Source organism: Phascolarctos cinereus, unplaced genomic scaffold (genome assembly GCF_003287225.1).
Source record: "Phascolarctos cinereus isolate Bilbo 61053 unplaced genomic scaffold, phaCin_HiC Scaffold_2;HRSCAF=192, whole genome shotgun sequence".
NCBI lineage: Eukaryota > Metazoa > Chordata > Mammalia > Diprotodontia > Phascolarctidae > Phascolarctos > Phascolarctos cinereus.
The window spans coordinates 157382737-157406860 of record NW_027555625.1 but is presented as its reverse complement, the minus strand read 5'-3'; the positions used below and the strand labels follow the sequence as shown (position 1 = coordinate 157406860).

Genomic DNA, 24124 nt, shown 5'->3' with positions numbered 1-24124 from the left:
ATTCTTTTGGAGGGTGGAGCCAAGATGGCAGAGTAAAAGCAGTGACTTGCTTGAGCTCTCCCCTAAACCCCTCCAAATACCTGTAAAAAATGGCTCTAAACAAATTCTAAAGCAGCAAAGCCCACAAAAAGGCAGAGTGAAACAAATTTCCAGCCCAAGACAACCTGAATGGTTGATTGGAAAGGTAAATTGCACCTGGCTGGGAGAGAAGCACAGTTCAGCATGGGTATGTAGGCAAAGACCAGGATTCAGAGAAACTGGAACAGGCCTCAGGGGACTGAATCTTGGGGAGCTGTGGTGGTTTCCAGACTTCTCAACCCACAAATGCCAAAGACAACCTAGAAGATCAATAGGAAAATTCTGTGACTGTGGTGAGAGACAAGCTCAGTGAGAAAGAAGCTCCATTCCAGCCTCAGTCCCAGCACAGCCCCAGATGGTGGCTGCTTCTGGAGCTCAACCCACAGACTGAGGGGGAATCAAGTGGCTGATCAGAGGGGATTGCAGGGATCTCTTTGCTGGTGGCTGAGGCAGGATTCTCTTGCTTCGCCTCTACTTGGATCTCGGTCACAGTTCTGGGTGGTGGTCCTAAGGTGAGGAGGAGCACTGGCATGGTGGAGCTAGTAGTGGTGGTGCAGGGAGAATCCTCCTCATAGTTTCAAGGCAGAAAAGAGTGCTCATGGTCATTCATAGACGAGGGCACAGTCCAGGAAAGGAGTAAACACCTTTCCCTTGATTGTACCACCTTGGAAGAACTGAAAATTTTTAGGTCCCTAGAAGTATCTCTGAAAACAGCTGCACAAAACCCCCAAAGCTTGGGACAGTTCATTCTCCACACTGGAAGCAGACTCCTACCTTAACAAAGAGTTTAAAACTCAAGTAATTGGCTGGGAACGTGAGCAAACTGTGCAAAAGAAGTCAGGCCACAGAATCTTCCTTTGGTGACAAGATCAAAACATACAAACCAGAAGAAGACAACAAAGTCAAAGCTCCTACAACCAAAGCCTCCAAGAAAAATATGAATCAGTCCCAGGGCATGGAAGAGCTCAAAAAGGCTTTTGAGAAGCAAGTAAGAGAAGTAGAGGAAAAACTGGGAAGAGAAATGAGAGTGATGCAAGAAAATCATGAAAAACAAGTCAACAGCTTGCTAAAGGAGACCCAAAAAAATACTGAAGAAAATAATACCTTAAAAAAATAGCCTAACCCAAAAGGCAAAAGAGGTCCAAAAGCCAGTGAGGAGAAGAATGCCTTAAAAATCAGAATTGGGCAAATGGAAAAGGAAGTCCAAAAGCTCACTGAAGAAAATACTTCCTTAAAAATTAGAATGGAGCAAATGGAAACTAGCGACTTTATGACAAATCAAGACATTGTAAAACAAAACCAAAAGAATGAAAAAATGGAAGACAATGCGAAATATCTCATTGGAAAAATGACTGACCTGGAAAATAGAACCAGGAGAGATAATTTAAAAATTATTAGACTACCTGAAAGCCATGATCTAAAAAAGAGCCTAGACATCATCTTTCAAGAAATTATCAAGGAAAACTGTCCTGATATTCTAGAACCAGAAGGTAAAATAGAAATATAAAGAATCCACTGATCACCTCCTGAAACAGATCCCCAAAGGAAAACATCCTAGGAACAGAGTTCCCAGGTCAAGGAGAAAATATTGCAAGCAGCCAGAAAATAACAATTCAAGTATTGTGGAAACACAATCAGGATAACACAAGATTTAGCAGCTTCTACATTAAGGGACCATAGGGCTTGGAATATAATATTCCAGAGGTCAAAGGAGATAGGATTAAAAACAAGAATCACCTACCCAGCAAAACTGGGTATGATCCTTCAGGGGGGGAAAAGGACATTCAGTGAAATAGAGGACTTTCAAGAATTCTTGATGAAAAGACCAGAGCTAAATAGAAAATTTGACTTTCTAATACAAGACTCAAAAGAAGCATGAAAAGGTAAACAGAAAAGAGAAATTACAAGGGATTTATTAAGGCTAAACTGTTTACATTCCTGCATGGAAAGATAATATTTGTAACTCATGAGACCTTTGTCAGTATTAGGGTAGTTGGAAGGAAAAAAATTATATGTATAGATAGATTGATAGATAGAGGCACAGGGTGAGTTGAAGATGAAGGGGTGATATCTGGAGAATAAAATTAAGGGTTTAGAAAGGATTATACTGGGAGAAGGGGGAAAGAGAGAGGTAGAATGGGGTAAATTATCTCATATAAAACAAACAAAAAAGGGCTTTTACAGTGGAGGGTAAGTGGGGGGAAAGTGAGAGGGAATGAGTGAATCTTATTCTGATCAGATTTGGCTTAACGAGGGAATAATATACACACTCAATTGGGTATGGAAATCTATCTTACCCTATAGGAAAATAGGGGGGAAGGGGATAAGAGAGCAGGGGGATGATAGAAGATAGTGCAGATTGAAGGAGGAGGTAATCAGAAGCAAATGCTTCTGAGGAGAGACAGGGTCAAAAGAGAGAACAGAATAAATGGGGAGTGGGATAGGATGAAGGGAAATATAGTTAGTTTTTCACAACATGACTACTATGGAAGTGCATGACTACATATGTGTAACCTGTATTGAGTTGCTTGTCTTCTCCATGAGGGTGGGTGGGGAGGGAGGAAGAGGGAAAATTTGGAACCCAAAGTTTTGAGAACAAATGTTAAAAATTGTTTTCACATGCAACTGGGAAATAAGATATACAGGCAATGAGGTATAGAAATCTATCCTGCCCTACAGGAAAATAGAAGGGGAAAGGGATAAGAAAAGGTGGGGGAGATAGAAAGGAGGGCAGATTGGAGGAGGGGGTATTCAGAATGCATGCCATCTTAGGGTGGGGGGATCGTCAAGATGGGGAGAAAATTTGGAACTCAAAATCTTATGGAAGTGAATGTTCAAAACAAAAAATAAATTATACTAGATTTTTAAAAATTAATTATTTAGTTTTGATATTTGTGAAGGTGCTTATTCAGATAAAGTACTGAACAATTAGAGTATTTCTAGAAATTTGGTATAGGAAAAGTCAATGTAACTACTTGTAAAGCAAATTAATATTCACTAATATTCTAAATAACAAAACTTCTTAATGTGCATTAACTTCATGTGATCTTAGGAATAGAGCCAGAAGTGACCTTAGAAACTATCTGGACCTAATTTTTTATGTTATAGAGGAGGAAAATGAGACCCACAGAAGTAAAATGATTTGTTCAAGGCAGTGAGTGACAAAGCCAGGATTCAAAGATCTTAGCAAAATTACAACATTTGTATATTTGTTAAACTAGAAGGTAGCTCATTGAGCTAGATAACATATTTTTACAGTTGTTCATCTTTCCCACTCTTTCTTCTTGACCCTGTTCTTCACCCTCAATGATTCCTATATCCCTCCTTTCTCTCTCAAACCATTTTTTCTATTCCAACTTTTCTTCCTTTCCTAGTTAGTCTTTCTTTTTGGGAGGGGGCACCAGGGGAGCAAGCAATGGGGTTAAGTGACTTGCCCAAGGTCACATAGCTAGTAAGTGTCAAATGTCTAAAGCCAGATTTGAACTCTGGTCCTTCTGACTTCAGGGACAATGCTCTATCCACTGCAACACCTAGCTGCCCTGATATTTAGTCTTCACTGAATGACCACTCTCCTCTCCTGTTGAATATCTCAGTTCTCAGGCCATCTGCCATTCCCTCAACTATAATACTGGACCCTTGAATTGCCAGAGGAAGTCAAACTGGTTGACTGGGTCTGTTATAAATCTATAAATCTATGCTATCTCACCTTAACTGAGCTCTCACCATAGCAGAACACTTATATTCTTGTCCTTGTTGTTTTTCAGTCATCCAGTTGTGATCCCATGTACCATAGCACCCTAGGCCCTTTTATCCTCCACTATCTACTAAAGTCTTTCCAAGCTCATGTTTGTGCTTCCGTGGCACTATCTATCCATTTCATCCTCTGCTGTCCCCTTTTCTTTTTGCCTTCAATCTTTCCCAATGTCAGGGTCTTTTCCAATGAGTCCTGTCTTCTCATTATGTGGCCAAAGTATTTAAGCTTCAGCTTCAGTATCTGACCTTCCAGTGTAGTCTGAATTTATTTATTTATTTTCTTATCTGATGCCTTTGCTGTCCAAGGGACTTTCAAAACTCTTCTCCGGCACTATAATTTGAAAGTGTCAGTTCTGCAGCGTTCTGCTTTCCTCATAGTCCAACTTTCACAGCCATCTAATGCTACTGGAAAAATAATAGCTTTGACTATATGGACCTTTGTCAGCAAAGTGATGTTTCTGCTTTTTAGTATCCTATCCACATTTACCATAACTTTCCTTCCAAGGAGCAAGCATCTTTTCATGGCTGCAGTAGCCAACCGCAGGGATCTTTGAGCCCAAGAATATAAATCTGACACTGATTCCATTTCTTCTCCCTCTATTTGCCTAGAAGATGTTGGACCAGTTGCCATGATCTTAGTTTTTTTTTAGTGTTAGGCTTCAATCTAGCTTTTCCACTCTCCTCTGTCACCCACATCAAGAGGCTTCTTTAATTCTTCCCCACTTTCTGCCATCAGAATGGTATTATCTGCATGTCTGAGACTATTGATATTCCTCCTGGCAACCTTAATTCTGATTTTTGATTTGTCCAGCCTGGCACTCTGCATTAAAGTTAAATAAATAAGATGACAACATACAGCCTTGTCATACTCCTTTCCCAGTCTTAAACTATTCAGTTGTTCCATTTTTGGTTCTGAATATTGCTTCTTAGCCTGCATACAGGTTCCTCAGGAGACAAGTAAGATGACCTGGTACTCCCATCTCTCTGAGTATTTGTCACATTTTGTTGTGATCCATACAGTCAAAGGCTTTAGTGTAGTCAATGATGCAGATGTTTTTCTGGAACTCCTTTTTTTCTCCATAATCCAATGAAAGTTGGCTATTTGGTCTCTAATTCCTCTCTGCCTCTTTGAAAATTATTCTGTTCTTCTGATAATTCTTGGTTCACATATTGGTGAAGGCTAGTTTGCAAAATTTTAAGCATAACTTTGCTGGCATGTGAAATGAGTGCAGTTGTTCAGTAATTTGACCATTCTTTGGCATTGCCGCTGTTTAGGATTGGGGTGTAAACTGATTTTTCCAAGCTAGTAGCCACTGTTGTGTTTTCCAAATTTTCTAGCATATTGAGAGCAGCACTTTAACAACATCATCATTTAGGGTTTCAAATAGCTTGGCTGGAATTCCATCACCCTCCACTAGCCTTATTGTTGGCAATACTTCCTAAGGCCCACTTGACTTCATTCTCTGGGCTGTCTGGTGCTAGACAGTAAACATATCATCATGGGTATTGGTGATGTTTAGATCTTTCTTGTATGGTTCTTCTATATATTCTTGCCACCTCTTCTGTTTCAGTTAAATCCCTGATATTTTTGTCTTTTATCATGCCCATTTTTGCATGAAACATTCCCTTTATATCTCTTGAAGAGATCTCTTGTCTTTCCCATTCTGTTGTTTTCTTCTATTTCTTTGCATTGCTCATTTAAGAAAACCTTATCTCTCCTTGCTATTCTCTGGAATTCTGCATTCAGTTGGGTATATCTTTTCCTTTCACTTTCCTTCTTTTTTCAGCTATTTTGTCTCATCAGACAGCCATTTTGCTTTCTTACTGTTCTTTTTCTTTGTAATGTTTTTCTGTTGCTGACTCCTGTATGATATTGTGAACCTCTGTTCATAGTTCTTCTGGCACTCTTTTTACCATATCCAATCCCTTACATCTATTCATCACATCCACTTCATATTCATAATGATGTTATTTAGGTCATACCTATATGGTCTGATGGTGTTCCCTACTTTCTTCAATTTAGGTTTGAATTTTGCAGTAAGGTACTTATGACCTGAAACACAGTGAGCACCATGTCTTGTTTTCACTGACAGTATAATTTTTCTCCATATTTGGCTGCAAAGTGTATAATCAATCTGATTCAATATTGACCAATTGGTGATGTCCATGTGTAGAGCAGTCTTTTGGGTTGTTGAAAAAGACTGTTTGCTATAACCAGCAAGTTACCTTGACAAAACTCGATTAAGTCTCTGCCCTGCTTCATTTTGTACTCCAAGGCCAAACCTGCCCTGTTATTCCTATTATCTTTTTATTTTATACTTTAGCATTCTAATCCCCTTTGATGAATATGACATCTTTTTGGTGTTGTTTCTAGAAGTTGTTGAAGGTCTTCATAGAACTGATCAACTTTGGCCACTTTGGCACCAGTGGTTGAAGCATAGACTTGTATTACTCTGATGTTGAATGGTTTGCCTTGTATTTGAACAGGTATTCTGTCATTTTTGAGATTATACCGCAGTCCTGCTTTTCCCACCTTTTTATTTACTATGAGGGCTATTCCATTTCTTTTAAAAGATTCTTGCCCACAGTACTATATGCAGTGATCATCTAAATTAAATTCATCCATTCCTATCCATTTAAGTTCATTGATACATAAGATCTTCATGTTTAATCTTTCTGTCTCCTATTTGACCACATCCAGCTTATCTTGGTTCATAGATCTTATATTTCAGATTCATTCTTGTTCTACTGAATCAGAAGATAAAGTAGAGGATAATGTAAAGTCAAACTAGTTTGCCAAGGGATCAAGACAGTTAAGGAAGAAGAATATAGCCACTGTAGGGTTGATGGCCTGTTAAAGAGGGAATGGGAGTAATACTGAGAATGAAGAACAGGGTTGTTAGTATGACATAGGAAAAGATGGAATGACAAAAGATTCCATCTAGGTCATCTAGTCCAAGCCCTAAATGGCCTCTTGGAAAAAATAATTTTAAAATATCACAGCATAATCCCACAATCACAAAGCATGAATGTCATCTGAACTATCCCAAATATTCATTATCCAAAGGGATAAATCCAGAGGCCATTTAGAGCTTGGACTAGATGATCCTGATTGAATCTTTTATCATCCCATCTTTCCCTATGTCATACTAACAACTCTATTCTTCATTCTTAGTATTACTCTCATTCCTTCTACCACCTTAGTTCTTTATCAGGCCATCATCCCTACAGTGGCTTCACTTTTCTTCCTTACCTATCTTGATCCCTTGGTAAACTAGCTTGACTTTACATTATCTTCTACTCTCAAATCACTTCCTCTCCTCCCCACTAACCTTGTCCTTGCCAAACTTCCCCTTGATTAGACCTACCATCTACTTCTTTCTTATTCACATCCTGCTGAGCAGAATGAGAGAAAATCATGAAATTATGCTGAGTGAATCCGTTACAAATTTGTTATCTAATTTCATCTAGGCCCTCACTGCAGCAAAGTAATCATTCTACTCTTCTCTAATTGATTCACTATCCAACTCTCCACAGGGGAGTCTAAACCTTCTCATCTTTCCAGAATCAAGTAGAAAGTCCTCTATTTCTATTACTCTTAAAGCTCTTCACAACCTGACCCCTTTGTATATTCCCAGTCTTCTTAATACTTTATTCTTCTTCAAGAACTCTATAATCCATCTCCATTGTCCTTCCCTTAGATACAACACTCCATCTACAGACTCTATGCATTTTTGTTGGCTGTCTCCCATGCTTGTAATTCTCTCCCTACTGATCTCTGCCTCCAGGCTGCCCTGGCTTCTTTCCGGACTTAGCTCAAATGTCATTTTCTACAAAAGGGCTTCCTTTGAGATTGTCTTGGGGGTGCTGGTGTTTACCTTAAGCATGTGAAGACTTCTTCCAGCAGAATGGGTAAATGAGAACAATTTGTTCTAATGACCAGGAAGGTGGCATGCTTATAGCTTGGCCAGGCATCAAAGAATCCAAGGTCATCCACTGCATCCCGGGCCATCACTGGTCATCTTGACTTTTGTTCTGACACTGGACTTCAATGACTCTGGAAGGCACAGTGGGGCTGATGATTTTATGCAATTCTGCTTCACCTTAATCCAACTCATACAATTCAAGACATCACCCCATGATGTCATTGGCCCACTTCCAAAATGAAGGCTAAACAGCAAAGTAGCTTGTATAGACTTCATTATTTTCATGTTTGCCTCCCCCATTAGAGTATGAGCTCCTTGAGGGCAGAGACTTGTAATGTATTTTTCTGTCTCAGGACCTCCATTGATTAGCATAGTACGTGGCATTTGGACTCTTCTACCTCTCTCATTTAACTTTTAAAATCCTTCTTGAGCTCTTCTAAGAAGGCTTTTTAGGCTTCAGACCAGTTCATATTCCCTTCTGAGATTCCAGATGTGGGTTTGTTGATAATGTTGCCCTCTTCAGAATTTCTGCCTTGATCTTCACTGTTCTCATAATATGAATCTGTGGTATGTTTCTTTTTACTCATGGTGTTTCCTTATTCCCTGGCTTTTAAAGAGATTGCACTCTCCTTCTAGGGAGCAGAGGACACTGACCCAAGCTTCTTGTGTTGGGAGCCTAGGTCTTGGTCACTGGCTTTGTGTGCTGAGGCCTCTTATGTTGGCAATTGGAGGCTGTAGGATTCTGGCAGCTTACCTGGTATTGGGCTGGAATCAGCCACACTGGAAGTCTCAGGGCAACTCTAGGTCGCCTGCTTTTCCTTTCCTTTCACTTTCTTCAGCTCCTTTCTGATGGATATTGCAGGGTGTTTATCTGCCTGGGGCCCTTTGTAGTGCTGCTTCCCTTATTTTTGCTATGGCACTGGGATGCTCCTTTGCTGTAGAATGCCGAGCATCTGGTGATTTTCTGAGCTGATTTCCACCGGTTCCCCTGCACTCACTGAAGCACTCGGAGGTCCACGTGTTGGTGTTTGCCTGCTCCAACACCTGGGTTTCAGGATCTCCTCCTGGTGTGCTAAAGTGGGGCTTTCTGTTAACTTGCTGGGCCCATTCTGTACTGCTCCCGTTCCCCAGGACAAGAGGGGCCTTTCCCGTTAATCCCTCAAGCTACCTGGGCTACTGCACTGCTGCTCCCCATCTTTCTTCTGGTTCAGCTATTCCAGAGCTTTTCCTGGGGCAATATTTTCTGGGCTTTCAGAGGTTTATAGGGGAGGGTGAGAGCAACTACCTTTTTCCTCTGTCGTGTTGGCTCCTAGAAGCAGAAGTGACACTATTACCTGGAATTTGGTAAATATTTAAATGCTTGTTGACTGATGGACCCTCCAACATCTAATTCTACCCTGTCTTTTCAGCCTTTTTCACTCATGCATTCTCATTGTAACCAAACTAGATTACTCACAATTCCCTAGTATTGTCTTGCCCCCTCCAACCCTCCATACATGGAACAGATTTCTTCCTTCCTTTAAGGCCAAGTTCAGATGCTACCTCCTAATTGTGTAATTAAAGTGTTTTTAGAGGTCTTTAAAGAATCTCATATTACACATGGTAAAACTGTAGCCCATCCAGGATTACTTGCCCACAGTTATACAGATAGTAAGTGGCTGAATCAGGAATTGAATCCAAGTCCTCTGACATCCAATTAAATGCTGTTTCTTCTATACTGAAGCCCAAGCCATAAGTGATCTGTTAATCCTTTTATTTCTTGTACCACTCCCCTATTTATAACATATCCTAACATAGTTTAATGATTTATATACATATGTTATCCCTTTCACCTAGAGTAGGAATTTTTTATCTTTACAGCATCAGCATATCCACAATACATAGTATAAAAGGGGCTTAATAAATATTTTTGAACTTAAAAAAACAGATATAAGTTCATAGGATCATAAATGTACAGAAGGGAGAAACAATAGAGGTCATCTATATAATCTTTCTATTTCTCAGGTGAGAACACTGAGGTCCTTGGAAGTTGTGAATTGACCAAAATAACACAAGTAGTAAGCATCAGAGCTGAGATTTGAACTGAGGTTTAAACTCTCACTGGAACCTTAATTCTTTCCCCTGTGCTATACTGCTCCTACATCTGAAAGTCATGCAATAATTGTTCTGAAGTAAGAAAAAATTATGTGATCTTTTGTACAATGGAGCCATAGAGAATAGAAGGGAAGGAAAGAGAATAAGCATTTATATAAAATTTACTTTGTTCCAGGCACTGTGCTAAGCACTTTTTACAAATATTATCTCATTGGATCCTAACAACCTTATAAGGTAGATGCTATTATTATCCCCATTTTACAGTTAAGAAAACTGAGGCAAACTGAAGTTGTGACATAACTAGTAAGTGTCTGAGACCAGATTTGAACCGAATTCTTCCTGATTCCAGGCTCAGCACTCTACCCACTGTACCACCACGATGATCTTCCAAATAGAGAATACAATTTTGTTTCTCCGGCTTTGTAATACAAAGACAACTTTAAATTATCTTTCACCAATTTCTTTATACATAATTCTGAATGTATTTTTCACACCAACTCAATGGCAAAAGTAACATTAGAAAATGCTGTCCTTGTCAAAGCTTTTTTTAAAATGAAACTTTATCAAAATCTCATCCTTACAGCACTGAGAAATATAATGAAACTTAGTGTCAAAGCATAATGTGAAGTAGATGAAATTAAAACATTCAGTTCAGTGCAATAAAATGTCTTTTTAGCATCTAATGATGGAAATCATAAATGAGTGTTCTATTTCACAGGACACATCTCTGATTCTAAAATTTTTATACAAAGCTCCATATTTCATTATGCAAATTTAAAAGGGAGCTAAGACCTAAAATAATTTTGGCACTGTCCTTTTCCCATTTTTATAAATGAATGTCCTAAAATTATCTCATCTGTGAAAAGTAGGCTCTACTTTCTCCTTTAACAATTTTTTAACTAATCCCTCCAGTAAACCAAGACCATAAAACTGGCATTGTTTTCTGACAAACAAGTTGAGGAGCCACTGGGATCAGGTGTCTGATTTGATTGGACGTATTTCTGTGCAACTTGTACTATTTTAGTGGACCGAATCAAAGTCTCCAGCACATTCATTTTGTCTTCCCTGTCCAAAATGTATCTAAAGGCAAAGATTTCTATTCCATTTATTTAGGCCATTAAAAATGCCAACTCTTAAATGCTTTTTTAATCTGAAGTGTGGAATTGACTTTGCTCTCAAAGGTATTGACTCGAATAATCAATCTCAGTCTCTTTCTTCCCAGCTGGGTTGCCAAAAGTGAGGCCCCTTTTATTACTTAGTCCTTTTAGAAGCACCTTTGTAGCTTTTTCAAAGACCACTGTGGTTGAGAAGTGAGAAAAGCACTGAATTCAGCTCCTTCTAAAAGCCAAATTAAAATTTTGGCCTCTTTTAGCAGTTCTTCTTTAAGCACAAACTTCCTATAGATTTCATTTCCAATTTTAGATCTGTAATCTTAGTAGTAGATAATTTATTTCCAATAAGAAGTAACATAGATTGATCTTTGGAGACTGCTGTGGCTGATTCTTTTGTTACTTATTGAAAATTTCCCTGGGGTATTCTAGTTATTAGTGACCAATGTACTTTTTAAGCAATTACTATTTGTATATCATCTTATTGTTATGTCTAAAAAACAATTCAATTTTAGTAGTACTAAATCAGGAACTTGTCATTTCTATACATTTAAATAAGCTGAGCTTTGAAGAAGTCAATGAAGTATCCTTCAGAGAGATACTAGTGTCATAGGCTTACAAACGCTATGGGCCTGGTGTGCCAGCAAATATTGAGGGTTGCATTACTATTGGCCCATTCCTCTGAAGGGAAGGTGAAGGAGAAAGGTTAATGTTGACCCAAAATGTGTTGGTATGCCTGGCCCATTGTTTAGGCACACTATCCATAGAAAGTCTTTAAGATTTCTCTTTGTATATCATCTCTGTCACTGGACAAGGAGTCGGGAAGACCTGCATTCAGATTCCGCCTCAGTTGTTTGCTAGGTGGATGATCCTAGACAAATGACAACCTCTTCTGGTTTTGGTTGCTTTGTCTGTAAAATGAAAGAGTTGGGGGCAGCTAGGTGGTACAGTGGATAGAGCACTGGCCTTGGAGTCAGGAGGACCTGAGTTCAAGTCTGGCCTCAGACACATAACACTTACTAGCTGTGTGACCCTGGGTAAGTCACTTAACCCCATTGCCTAGCCAAAAAAAAAAAAAGAAAGAAAAGAAAAAATAAAATGAAAGGGATGGACTTGATGACCTCTCAGTTCCCTTCCATCTCTAAATCTATGATCCTATGATAACATGCATAATAGTATCAATTGTACAAGTACAGACATGGCTAAATAATAGTATATGATAAGAGCTCCGAGTTTTAATCAACTGTAGGTCATCATTGTTAATATGGCCACCAAAAAAAATCTAACATGATCTTGGGTTGAATTAGTAGAGTGAGACTGTCCAGAAGGAGGAACATGATAGGTCTGCTATATTCTGTTCTATTGTAGTTAAGTTGTTTTTTTCAGTTGTCCAATTCTTTGTGAACCCATTTGGAGTTTTCTTGGTAGAGTTACTGAAGAGGTTTGCCATTTCCTTCTCCAGCTCATTTTATAGGTGGGAACTGAGGCAAATAGGGTTAAGTGACTTGCCCAGGGTCACATGGCTAATAAGTATCTGAGGCCAGATTTGAACTCATGAAAATGAGTCTTTCTGGTTCCAAACCCAGCAATCTACCCACTGCTCCCTAGCAGCCCATATTCTGCTCTACAATATTGTATTTTCTTGCTGCCACATTTTAGAAAGGACACGTCAAACTGGAGAACTCCCATAGAAGGATGACCAAAATGATGATGAGAAAGAAGGCTGTGCTGTTATGGACTGGTCCTGGCTCAGGCCAGTCCTCTGGTAGTTTATGTTTGATATTGGAACAAAATGCAACACTTGCAAATCATTCAACAGTTAACAAAAGAAGATTTACTTAGCTATAGCAGAAGTATATTCAATAAGGGTATCATTTCAGTCATTTCATCTGTACTCCAGGGGTTTTCTTGACAAAGATGCTGGAGTAGTTTGCCATTTCCTTCTCTAGCTGATTTTATAGATGAGGAAACTGCGGATCACACAGCTAGTAAGTCTCTGAGGCTGGATTTGAACTCAGGAAGATGAGTCTTTCTGACTCCAACCCTGATGCTCTGTGCACTGTTCCATATACCTACCCCAACAAGGATATACACTGATTTAGCTGAGAAAAAAACTAAGTTTCCCACTGTTTTCCACTAATCATCTGAGCTTCTCTGGAGTACCCTGTGACTTTTTTATACTCAGGCAACTATGAAATGGTGTCAACAACCTTTGCCTTTAGTCCCCTCAGCCAGTCAAGTCTCAAGGTTGGTTTTGGGAGGAAAAATTAGCCTAACTTGCATGGGGGCAGGGTTTCAGATATTGCTTCTACCACATGTGCCGTATAAGAAGTGCTCAAAAGAACTTGGGATATTTAGCCTGGAAAAGAGATGACTTAGAGGGTTGGGAAGCAGTTGACATTGGATAGCTGTCTTTAGAAGTATTTGAAAGGCTTCCATATGGAAGAGACAAAAGACTGTTTTGCCTAACTCCAGAGGGAAAAACTGAGTGATAGGTGAACTATAGACAAGCAGATTTCAGCTCAGCGTAAGGGTAACTATGGGTTCTAGAGCTGTGCAAAAGAAGCATGTAATGGATTCCCTCAACCAAAGGACCTTGTTCAAGATGATGTAGACAGTATTTTGTGATACTGTAATACATTAGGGGAATGATCTCATATCTGCCAGTTCTCTCAGTACCTTACAATGTATGTATTTCATCTGTATCGAAGGCAGCTAAATATGCACCTATTATCTCTTGTTATCTTGGGTTTCAACTCTCTTTTTGCCATCTTCATCCCAAAAGATTTTTAGTCCCATTTTTAGTCTCAAAAGCATCTTTCTTGGCAGAGAAAATATAAGCTAAGCAGCTCTGTCTCTCAGTTGTCTATTACCATTGTCCTATCTGCCCCCACACAGTGATTATATCCCTCCTTTGGGGCTCTTCCTATCCTTTGATATAGTTTTTAAACTCTTTTGTTGTCCTCATCTTTGACTCATCTTGTTCTGAGCTTCAGAACTCATGACTGTTCTTCAGTGTCATGCTTTGATATTGTCTTCCTCCATTATTTATTCTTACTTTCATTTTTGTACCCATCTTTTTAAAAGTTTAGACTTTTAGTGAGTTGCCTGTTTAGTGGAATTTATCTCTAAACAACATGGCCCTCTCTTTTTCTTCCTCATTAGAATTTTTTCTTTTTATACTTTATTTTTAATTATTTAATTAATTTTTAGTTTTCAACACTCACTTTTATAAGATTTTGAGTTCTAAGATTCCCCCCCCCCTTCATGTACCCCTTTTATACTTTAAGAGCTCCTCATTCCTCCTGAAATACCTTCTTCTGTAGACTTTCTCCTTCATTGAGATGATAAGTGAGCTGGACTTTGAAGGATGAGTAGGATGTTTTGCAGCCAAAGATGGCAGATGTGAGGGAGGGAAGTTTAGAGAGATAGGGAGCAGCATAAGTAAATGACTAAAGATCATGAATCATGGGATATACTAGAAGATATTGGGTCACTCAGTGTGTATATGTGTATATATATGTATGTATATATATATATATATATATATATATATTATATTATACATAGAGAGAGAGACAGAGACAGAGAATCACTCAGTTAATAATACTGAATTCTACTAAATACATCATGAAATGTCCTAAATTGACTTTATTCCTTCCATTGGACAGTGCTATGTTCTCAGAAGCACCAAACCATTGCAGAATCATTGAAACCATAACTTTAGCTCCAAACCAGTTACCTATCATCAATCTGAACAATGGCATGTCTTTCAAAAACCTGAAAGTCTTAAGTTGCTCTATTTGATCTGCAGACAGACCAAAAATAAGGTCAGAATGGTGCTTGCATGTGTCTGCCATACAGTAGTACATAGATGCTGTGTTTGAAACAGAAGGAAGTTAAAAATGAGTCTGAAATTGAGGTCATATTTGTAGTTATGTTAGAAGGCATACCCATTTGTTTACTTATATGTCTCTGCCTTGATTGCAAGAGTCATAATCTGAAAATGTTCAACTAGGTCACTGACAGCAAATAAACTAGGCAATGAAATTAATGCCTATTTATGAAATTTGAACATATTTTCTTTACTAACATTATTAGTAATTTATAAAAACAATTCAAAGAAACACACATTATAACTTAAGTTAGAAGTAATTATTAACTTACTAAGTGTTCTTTGTTCAAGGACATTAGCCCAAGCTTTGTTTTTAATTATGATATGAATCCAATGACAAATAGAGATATTGCCTTGGTGTTCAGTGAAATATATTAACTTTTCTTGGTCCTATGAGACCCACATATGAGTATATTAAAATTCACCTTGTAATTTTGGGAAATTTATATTATATCTATGGTGTTTAGACTTTGGGGAGTCAGTGAAGTTTTAAACTGCTAAAGCTTAAAACTGTACTTAAACTTTGGAGATATCCTGAATTATTATATGTGTGTCTCATAGTGAACATTTATCTCTCCCTTTCATAATTTTTTCACAGACAACTCTGTTAGCTATGGGTGAGCAAAAACTGCAGCTAAAAACTTTGTCAACAAAATGCACTCAACAAACATTTTTAAGATACCTATTAAGTGCAGAGCATAGTGATGTACAAGATGCAAAGTACAGATAAAACATGGTCTTATGGGACTTACAGATTTAAGTTTTATCTCCTTTCCCCTGTCTCTGAATGAAGCTGTAGATGATAAATGACATAGCTGACTAGGTAGTGGAGAAGAATAAAGAAAAGAACAGATTCAATAAACCACTCATAGAGGATTATGATATGGCAGTATCAGTTTTATGGAACTGAAGAGTTCATTGATCTCTTGGAATGTATATCAACCAATCAGTCAACAAGAATGTATCTACCAGGCACTCACTGTGCTAAGCAGTGGAGATACAAAGGCAAAAATGGTGCCTGCCCCCAAAGGGCTTACATTCTCCTTCTATTCTATGTAAATATGGATATATATAGATTCATATATATACATATATACTTATGTATACACACATATATAATATAGTAAGATAATTTATTTTACTCTACTCTCTCCTGAGAGATCATCTTATCTATACTCCTTACATATTATGTCCAACCAATATATGTAAAATTTACTTACCCTTTTCTTAGGATTTTTAAGATTCATGCCTTAGTCATCCAATAAGGTTACAATTATTACCCTTAGTCCCTAGTTCCTTTAAATAACAATCACCTTACAACACTGTGAACCTTCTTACATTATTTATCATCTTTAGAGAAAGGGGAATTGTCTAAAGAGGAATTGACTAAACAAACTCCTTGATCCTTCTATATTTTAATTGACCTAAATACTGTCTTTGTTAGGAAGGATGTTTTTATTTTGAGTTGTTCAAAAATTTGGGAGTGGGGTAAAAGCTTCAACTTTTTCCATATAAAACTGAGACAAAATCATTCTCTCTCTCTTTCTCTCGCTTCCCCCCCCCTTTCCAAAAGAGTGGTGACCCCAAAGAACTTCATGACCAGAAAGCTGAATTCTCTCCAGAGGTTTCCTCCTCACCTTCAATTGGCTTTTTCAAGCTGTTTGCCCCACAAAATATTAGGGGTGGCTCTGATTTTCTGATTATGTTTTTAGGCCCAACTTGATTTGACCATAACTGTATAGATATGGCTTTTGTTAATTCCTTTATTCTCTTGGTGGGGGGGAGTGGGGGAGGAGCAGAGTGGCAGTGGGGCAGGGAATGTGAAGCTAGTTCTTCCATTCCTATTCATTTTTGTTTTTACCATATAATCATAGAAACTTCCCTAAAGACAATTGGGCAATAGGGTTAAATTTGGTTGATTTCTAAAGTAGAAAAAAAAATGAATTCATTAAGGAAAAATGGGAAATTATTAAAACAAGCAAACATTTCATTAATACAAGTGGAAAAATACTTTCAAAGAGAACAGAACCTCTTTAAAATGCTATTACCTCAGAGACAGAACACCATTCATTACTATATATGTACTGGCCTAGGAATAAAAATATGCCTCTTCAAGTACTGGGTCTGCCACTTGGGATAATTGTGACTTTGGACAAATTGCTTAACCTCTCTAACATCAGTTTCCTTTTCTGTAATATTACACTATTAAAACCAGAGAGGATCAAATGAAATAGTATATGTGAAAGTGCTTTTTAGATTATAATCCAATATATAAATGTAAGGTATTGTCGTTATTCTGCTTTGGGGAGAGGGAAGGGATGATTACTGGCTAAATCAATTAGATATAGTCTAGTTTAAATAATGAATAAATTAGACATTGACTAATTTATTTAATAGCAAACTCTATAGGAGGTATAATGACATACTTCAAGGATATGTGATTTTATTTTCAACCACTATTAGTTACAGCCCTTCTATATCTTAATAGAATTTCATGAATTTGTGTCCAAAACATCCCCTCAAATTGCCACCTGCTAGGTGACTCCCAGCTCATGAGCCTCTCTGAGCTTGGTGAGATTAGTCCTCAAATCACAGATGCATTTCAATGCATGTCCATACTCAGTCTTTCTAGCCTGGAAGGACCTGCTTAAGCTTGTTTGCTGTTGGCATGGCTTTTAAGAGCTCAGAATTTTTTCTATGCTGCAATGAGGAATCATTATATGGGAGATTAGGACATAGTCTTATTAATGACAAATACAAATGTAACAGAAAAACATATAGTTTTATATAGGCATTTATTTTATATATTTATATTTTAATATGTCTATGTTTCTTTTCTATGGGTATTTAATTATATATATATATGCATTAAAAAATATATAAACATATATTCAGTATCACCAAAGGTATCATGTGCATGAAGAAAGAAAATGAAGTTATTCTAATGGAAACTTAAGTACATCCCCAAAGCCACACTTTTTTTAAAAACTGAATTTTTGTAATGGTTATTTCCCTTTGGGATAAAAATTCATCCTTATCACTTGCTATTTATTTGGTATCAGTATTTTCATTATAAAATGAATGTTTCCCATACACCAACAATATTACACCACCTGCTATTCCAAAACTATGTAATAAAATCTCCTATTTAACCATACACTATAAAAGGATAGTATAAGGTCACCTGAGACTCCCTTAATTCTGAGTTTGTGGGACTAAAAATCTTATTCTGATATAATTCTATCTTTAACTCGTGTGTTCTGAAATATTAAATAAAAGTGGAAGTTTTCTTAGAATGCAAAAACTTTCCTACCTGATAAGCTAAAAATTTTGTTTGGCTATATAGTCAGGATTTATCATTGTAGGGTGGGCAAATGCCACTATAATTTTAACAAAATGCTTGCCATTTCCAGCCCATGGGAAATATTTCTCACAATCCTTCAATAGTATTTCTCATTAAGCTATATTTCATTAGAATATGTGAACAAAGATAGTGTCATGGTAATGAGTTCCTATCAGTATAAAAATCCATCAAAGTAGCTACAGAACGAAAGAAAAGGGGAAAGTCTTTATCTACAAAGTGCAACTAGTAACATCAAATACTTGAGAACCAATGCATGGATGGTTGATTTCATTTTCCTAAATTACAATATGTATGAATTTATACAATATGTATAAATTATATTTAGGGTATCCACATACCCCACTAGAAGGTTTCCAAAAAGTCTTCAAGGATAAGTATTCATGGCCAATAGCACCATAAATCACAATCAGCCCTCAAGAGAGGCATTTTTTCAGTGGATGGACATGACTGCAATTTGTTACATAAAATACATTTATGTTCTTGTCTTCTAAAGAGAGGACAGATGGTGGGGAAGATCAAGAAATAGCGTTGGTCTTCACTCATATTTCATGGAAGAGCCTGCAGCTGTTAGCTGTTAAGGGTCTTGACTCTTTCTTAGGCCCTTACTAAAGCAAGAGAGACCCTTGCACCTTACAACAGCTTGCTTGAATAATTTATCAAGCCAGACTGAATGTAGACATCAACCGTTTATTTGGGCTTTGAAAATTGCTAACATTAGCATTTCATAAATAAATGGAAGGGTAGAAAAGTTAAGTTTAAAACAGGTATTTTGATTAAAAGGTAAGAGTACTACAACTTACCTGAAATGACAACACTTACTGCTTCTTTACAATATAAAGCTAACTATTTGCTTTCTCACACATCGCAATTTAATTTTCTTTTGATGAAAATAATGCAATAAATAAAATTACTCAAGTACTCTTTTAGCATTTTCAAAAAACCTAACAGGGAGACCAGAGTTGTTAACCTCAAAAGGCCTTTCGTATTAGAATCTTTGCAGACTATTTTGAGATATTTTGTTCTTTATCCACAATACTGCACTCTACACCTAGGACACGTTTTAGTTACTTCTGTTATTTATGTCTTAAGCCTTTACATTCCTATCACCCAAATTTAAATCTAGATGAAATTTTCCAATGAATAATAGAACATCCAGGCTTCTGTTCCAAAGTATCTCTCCCTAATTCATTTTTTAGTCAACCAAAAATCAATATTACCATGTGCAGCTTGTTCAACACTTACGTGAATCATATTTTGAACTATTGTTTTTGCATTTTGTAAGAGAAATCTGCATGCTATAACTTTAATGATTCTATTTGTCTAGTAAGTGCAGCAAATAGGGAAAGAAATAAGATAAAAGGTTTTTATTCTAGAGAGTTTCCAGCAGAATAATTTCAAAATTTTAAATTATTGGAACACAAATGAATGTCCTACTTCTGTGTTAAAGTACTTGTCTACTTTGTGAGATGTTTTATACAGACTCTTCATTAAATTATCTTAGTCCCTGTTGCTAGGTAACATTGTTTGCTTCAGAGCATCAGAGAAATAAGAGGGTCAAAGAGAGCAATTCCGTATTATTATCATTTGAGTTACACTAATAAGGTTTTTATTGTATGTCTTGGATTTCCCCCCTCCCCTTTTCTTCTAGGGAATGTCATCATCTATGGGAATACAATTGACATTTACACCACTGTTGAAACCCTCTTATATCTTGGAATTAGCGGCAATAGGATACACATGGTGCAGCCTCCACTCAGTTCTAACATTACTTGCATTAACAACTATGCAGTGGAAAATGCCGTCCAGGAAGCTTTGCTGGCTGCCAATGTATCCATTTATCATGAGGCTATTCTTGCACAGTGGAATGATGGTGAAGACCCTGATCCCATAACATGTGCTTCTTTCACTACACCAACAAAACCTTTTAAAATACAGTGTGCCGTAAGTAGTTACCTCTGCTCTAACATTGGGGTTGCAGCCAGTCTGAAAGGCTGATTTGTATGGAGACAGTAGTGAAAGGGTTTGATTTTTGTTGTTTTTTTTTTTAAATAATTTTCTCAAACTGTTTTTCTCTACTAATATGCATCTGTTTTATAACCTTCTGCCTTCAAATAAAACATTTCTGTTTTGCCCAGTTTCTCCCTTTTTGTTTCAGAATTCTATATCCACTCTCGGGGGTACTGAGAAGGAAAAAACCAAAACAAAACCAAAAGAAAAAACAGTTTCCTTGATGTTCTTGTTTTGGGGGATACAAATTCTCTGACTCCTAAGCAAATTGTGGAAGGACTTCTTTTCATGAGTTTATAACAGCCTGACTTCAAGCCTACAAGTTCAAAAATTGAACAGAGCTAACACCTAGCACCTTAGCAGAAGCTAGAAGGGAGGGGGACAGTAAGTCAGGCCAATTTTAAAGAGCAGCCTTCTCTCCCCTCTACAGTCAGGTGCCCACAGACATCAGGATTGGAAGAGGTGAGCGAGAAGGGTTTCTTTGCTATAGCAAACTGAGTTGAATAAATGAGTGTTGATGATCTATTAGTAGAAGCTAGCAGAGAGGGGGATGAGTGCAGCCAACTTTACACCCCCAGGAGTCAAGCAAAAACTGGTGATAACAACTAGGAGGTTTTCTGGGGTGGCCAAGAGAGAAAATTTCTGGGTTAGGGGACAGTCATCATGCCACAAAAGACTAGAATAAATACTGATAACCTGGGAACTATAGCTATCAATGGAACTGTTCTACTGATGACGGATTGATGCTATGTTTATCTCTCTACCTGAGACACTCACCAATTACGTGTACTATAAATGCACGCTGTTCCTACTTCACTGAGGAAGAAAAAGGACTAGAGGGTAGCCTCTCTTCATTCTGGCTTTTAAGAAAGAAGGAAATATTCTTAGAGGGGTTATTATTAGACAGAAAACATGCTTCCTCTCTGGAGGCAGAAGGAAAATTGAATCCCTAGGAAGACACTGGCCAGTGAAAGAGCTTGATACATAAGGAAATGAAGGCAAAGAAAACTGCACAAAGCTCTTCTTTTAGAAGGTGAATCTGGACCTTAGGAAGTAGCAGCAACATCCTATATTCTATGGAACAATAAGGAGAATTTATAGATGCTGGTAGGTACAATGAATCCTTTTACTAGCCCCAGGAAAAAAGGTATATAGAGGCAGTTGGGTTTCTTGCTGAGAAATACCAAGGTACATGGCTGATCAAGGAGAATGTGCTATTATTTTTAGATGCGCTGCCCATATGGCAAGAGCAAACAGTAACCAATGGTTGGGCGTGGTGTCCTTGAGATGTCAAGAAAATCCAAGGCAGGAAGAGGGGCTGACTCCCTGTAGCCATATAAACTTGGTGAGATTTGGATCAATTGGAATATGACAATGGAACATATATAGCTCACTCAGAAGAAACTAGTTGTTGTCCGGTGTTCTGAAAGAGGATCAAAATGACATCATCATGTTAGAATCAAGTTTCATCTTACCTGGGTGTGGCTAATCAGACCAATACAAGCTCGGAATGTTCTACCATAGGTTGGGCACAAATAGTCCACGTGAACATTATGGGCGGATTCTCTAAATTTGTGCATCTTGTGTTTCTCTTGAGCTATTTCAATTCTGCTTTGCTCACGGAGCACAGCACCTTCTCTGATGTGGGTACGCCATGCTGAGCAGTCCTGTGCCAGTGTCTCCCATGTCATACAATCAGTTCCAAAGTTCTTAAGAGAGACTTTGACAGTGTACTTGTATCACTTCTGACCACCGCGTGAACGCTTGTCCTGTGTGAGTTCTCCATAAAATAGTCTTTTTGGCAAGCGTATGTTTTGCATTCAAACAACGTGGCCAGCCCCTTCAGAGTTGCACTCCCTAGAGTTTGAATGCTTGGCAGTTTAGTTTGAGAAAGGACCTCAGTATCTGGCATCTTATCCTGCCAGGTGATGTTCAGAATCTTCTTAAGACAATTAAAGTGGAAGTGATTCAGTTTCCCGGGATGGTGCTGGTAGACTGTTCAGGTTTCACAGGCATAAAATAATGAGGTCAGACATTCAGTTTGGTAGTCAGTCTGATACCTCTTCTCTCTCATACACCCTACACCCCACAAAGAAGAAACAAATATAATAGAAGGGACATAGGAAGAACACCTTGTGACAATAAGATATAAATCTGTATTAAAATCCATGAAATTATGAGTGGAAGCATGATAGAGAACATTAGAAATGATATTATTGTGAGAATGTATATACTAAACATTGTTGAAAAGGAATTAAAGGCCTAAACAGTATTGAACAAAACAAAAACTCCAGCTTTAAATTAATTATTTGGGCAGCTTTACTTGGGAATTTTTTGTCTCCCTTTCATTTCATTTTTTTCTTCATAGGGTTACTAAACTGGTGTATAGGCAGTTTCATACAGTGGACAAAAACTGGCCTTAAATCTGGGAAGACCAGATTGTAAATCCTGCCTCTGGCACATACTGGCTATGTGACCCTGGACAAGTCATTTAACTTCTCAGTACTCTTAGCTGTTGTTGTTCAGTAGTGTTCAACTCTACATGACTCCTATCAGTGTAAGTTCAGAGCAGAGGAGGATCTCTAGCAGAAAAGGAGAGGGTGAAGGATTCTAGTCTCCTGGTATTCAGTGTCGGTGTACAGGCACCAAGCCAAATTAGCTTAGCTTTCCACCTGAGAGTGAGACAGGTGATTTCCAGCCTACTCTAGGTCTGAAATCCCTTTCCAGAGGGCCCTGCATGGTCCAGAAAGGTCTGGAGGGTCCAGATTTTCTTCCAAGATAAGAAGTTGATTTTCTTTTTCTTTTCTTTCTCTCTTTCCTTGTTTTTCCTCTCTTTTTCTTTCTTCCTCTCTCCCTTTCTTTTCTTTTCTTTTCTTTTTTTTGTTTCCATGCCTTTGGGTTAAGATAGGGTCATTTGTTCATCAGATCAGGTGTTTGTTGAGTACTAAACAAGCAGTTGTCTCCATTAATTGCTGTGAAATGTTTCTTCTTTGTTGAATCTGAAAAACTTTATTTGGGGCATAATTGTGACTTTAGCCTGTATGTGTGGGACTGCATGAAATCATGCCACATTGACTGTTTGGAAACTTTCTTTTGTATTGCACTGAGGAAGCCAGTGAAAGGACAATGCTTATGCCTTCCCAGAGACTCCAGGAGACAATTCTGGATTGGAGATGTAGACATTGTGTTCAAAGCACAGCCCTGCCTATAAACCAGTGATGGCAAAATTTTCAAATAAGGGAAAGAGTTAACCAAGAATTGGCATGTGTGCAGACCCCACTAGCTTGCTAAATTAATGTAAATTCCCTATGTGGAAAGTCTGGGAAGCCTGCTTCTAAGAGAGTCATGATGATGTGTGAGAGAAGTGCCCTGTAAGGATTGTGGAGCTTATGTAGACACTCACTAGTTCTGTGACCTTGAGCAAGTCACTTGACCTCTGTCTGTCTCAGTTTCCTCATCTGTAAAATGGGTTTAGTAATAAGTGTTGTTATGATAAAATGAGATCATATTTGTAAAACACTTTGCAAACCTTAAAGTTCCAAATGAATACTAGCTGCACAATTTACCCTGCTCTGTTTAGCATTTTTATCAATGAGTTGAAGACATGATTATCAGATTAGGAAATAAAACAAAGCTAGGAGGGATAGCTAATATATTGGAAGAATTAGGATTCAAAAATAAATCTATAGTGTAGAACAATGGGCCAAAACTGCTAACATGCCATTCGATAGGTATAAATGTAAAATCTTCCTGTAAGTTCATGAAATGATCATGTACACACATACAGGACAGCAGAAATCTTAGTTAATAGTAGTTCATGTGGAAGAAAAAAAAAACCAACCCTAAAACTTGAGGTTTTAAATTTTTAAGAAATAATTGCTAACACTTAGTACCTTTT

General features: G+C 37.7%; 1 protein-coding gene across 1 annotated transcript in view; it reads left to right on the top strand.

The window, feature by feature from the left end:
• The window catches only part of CFAP61 (cilia and flagella associated protein 61), a 355672-nt gene that overhangs the window by 242631 nt on the left and 88917 nt on the right, over positions 1–24124 (top strand). Inside the window, exon 22 of the mRNA XM_020986789.2 lies at positions 19868–20160. Coding sequence (XP_020842448.1) covers positions 19868–20160 — 293 coding nt within the window. The remainder of the gene's footprint in view (positions 1–19867; positions 20161–24124) is intronic.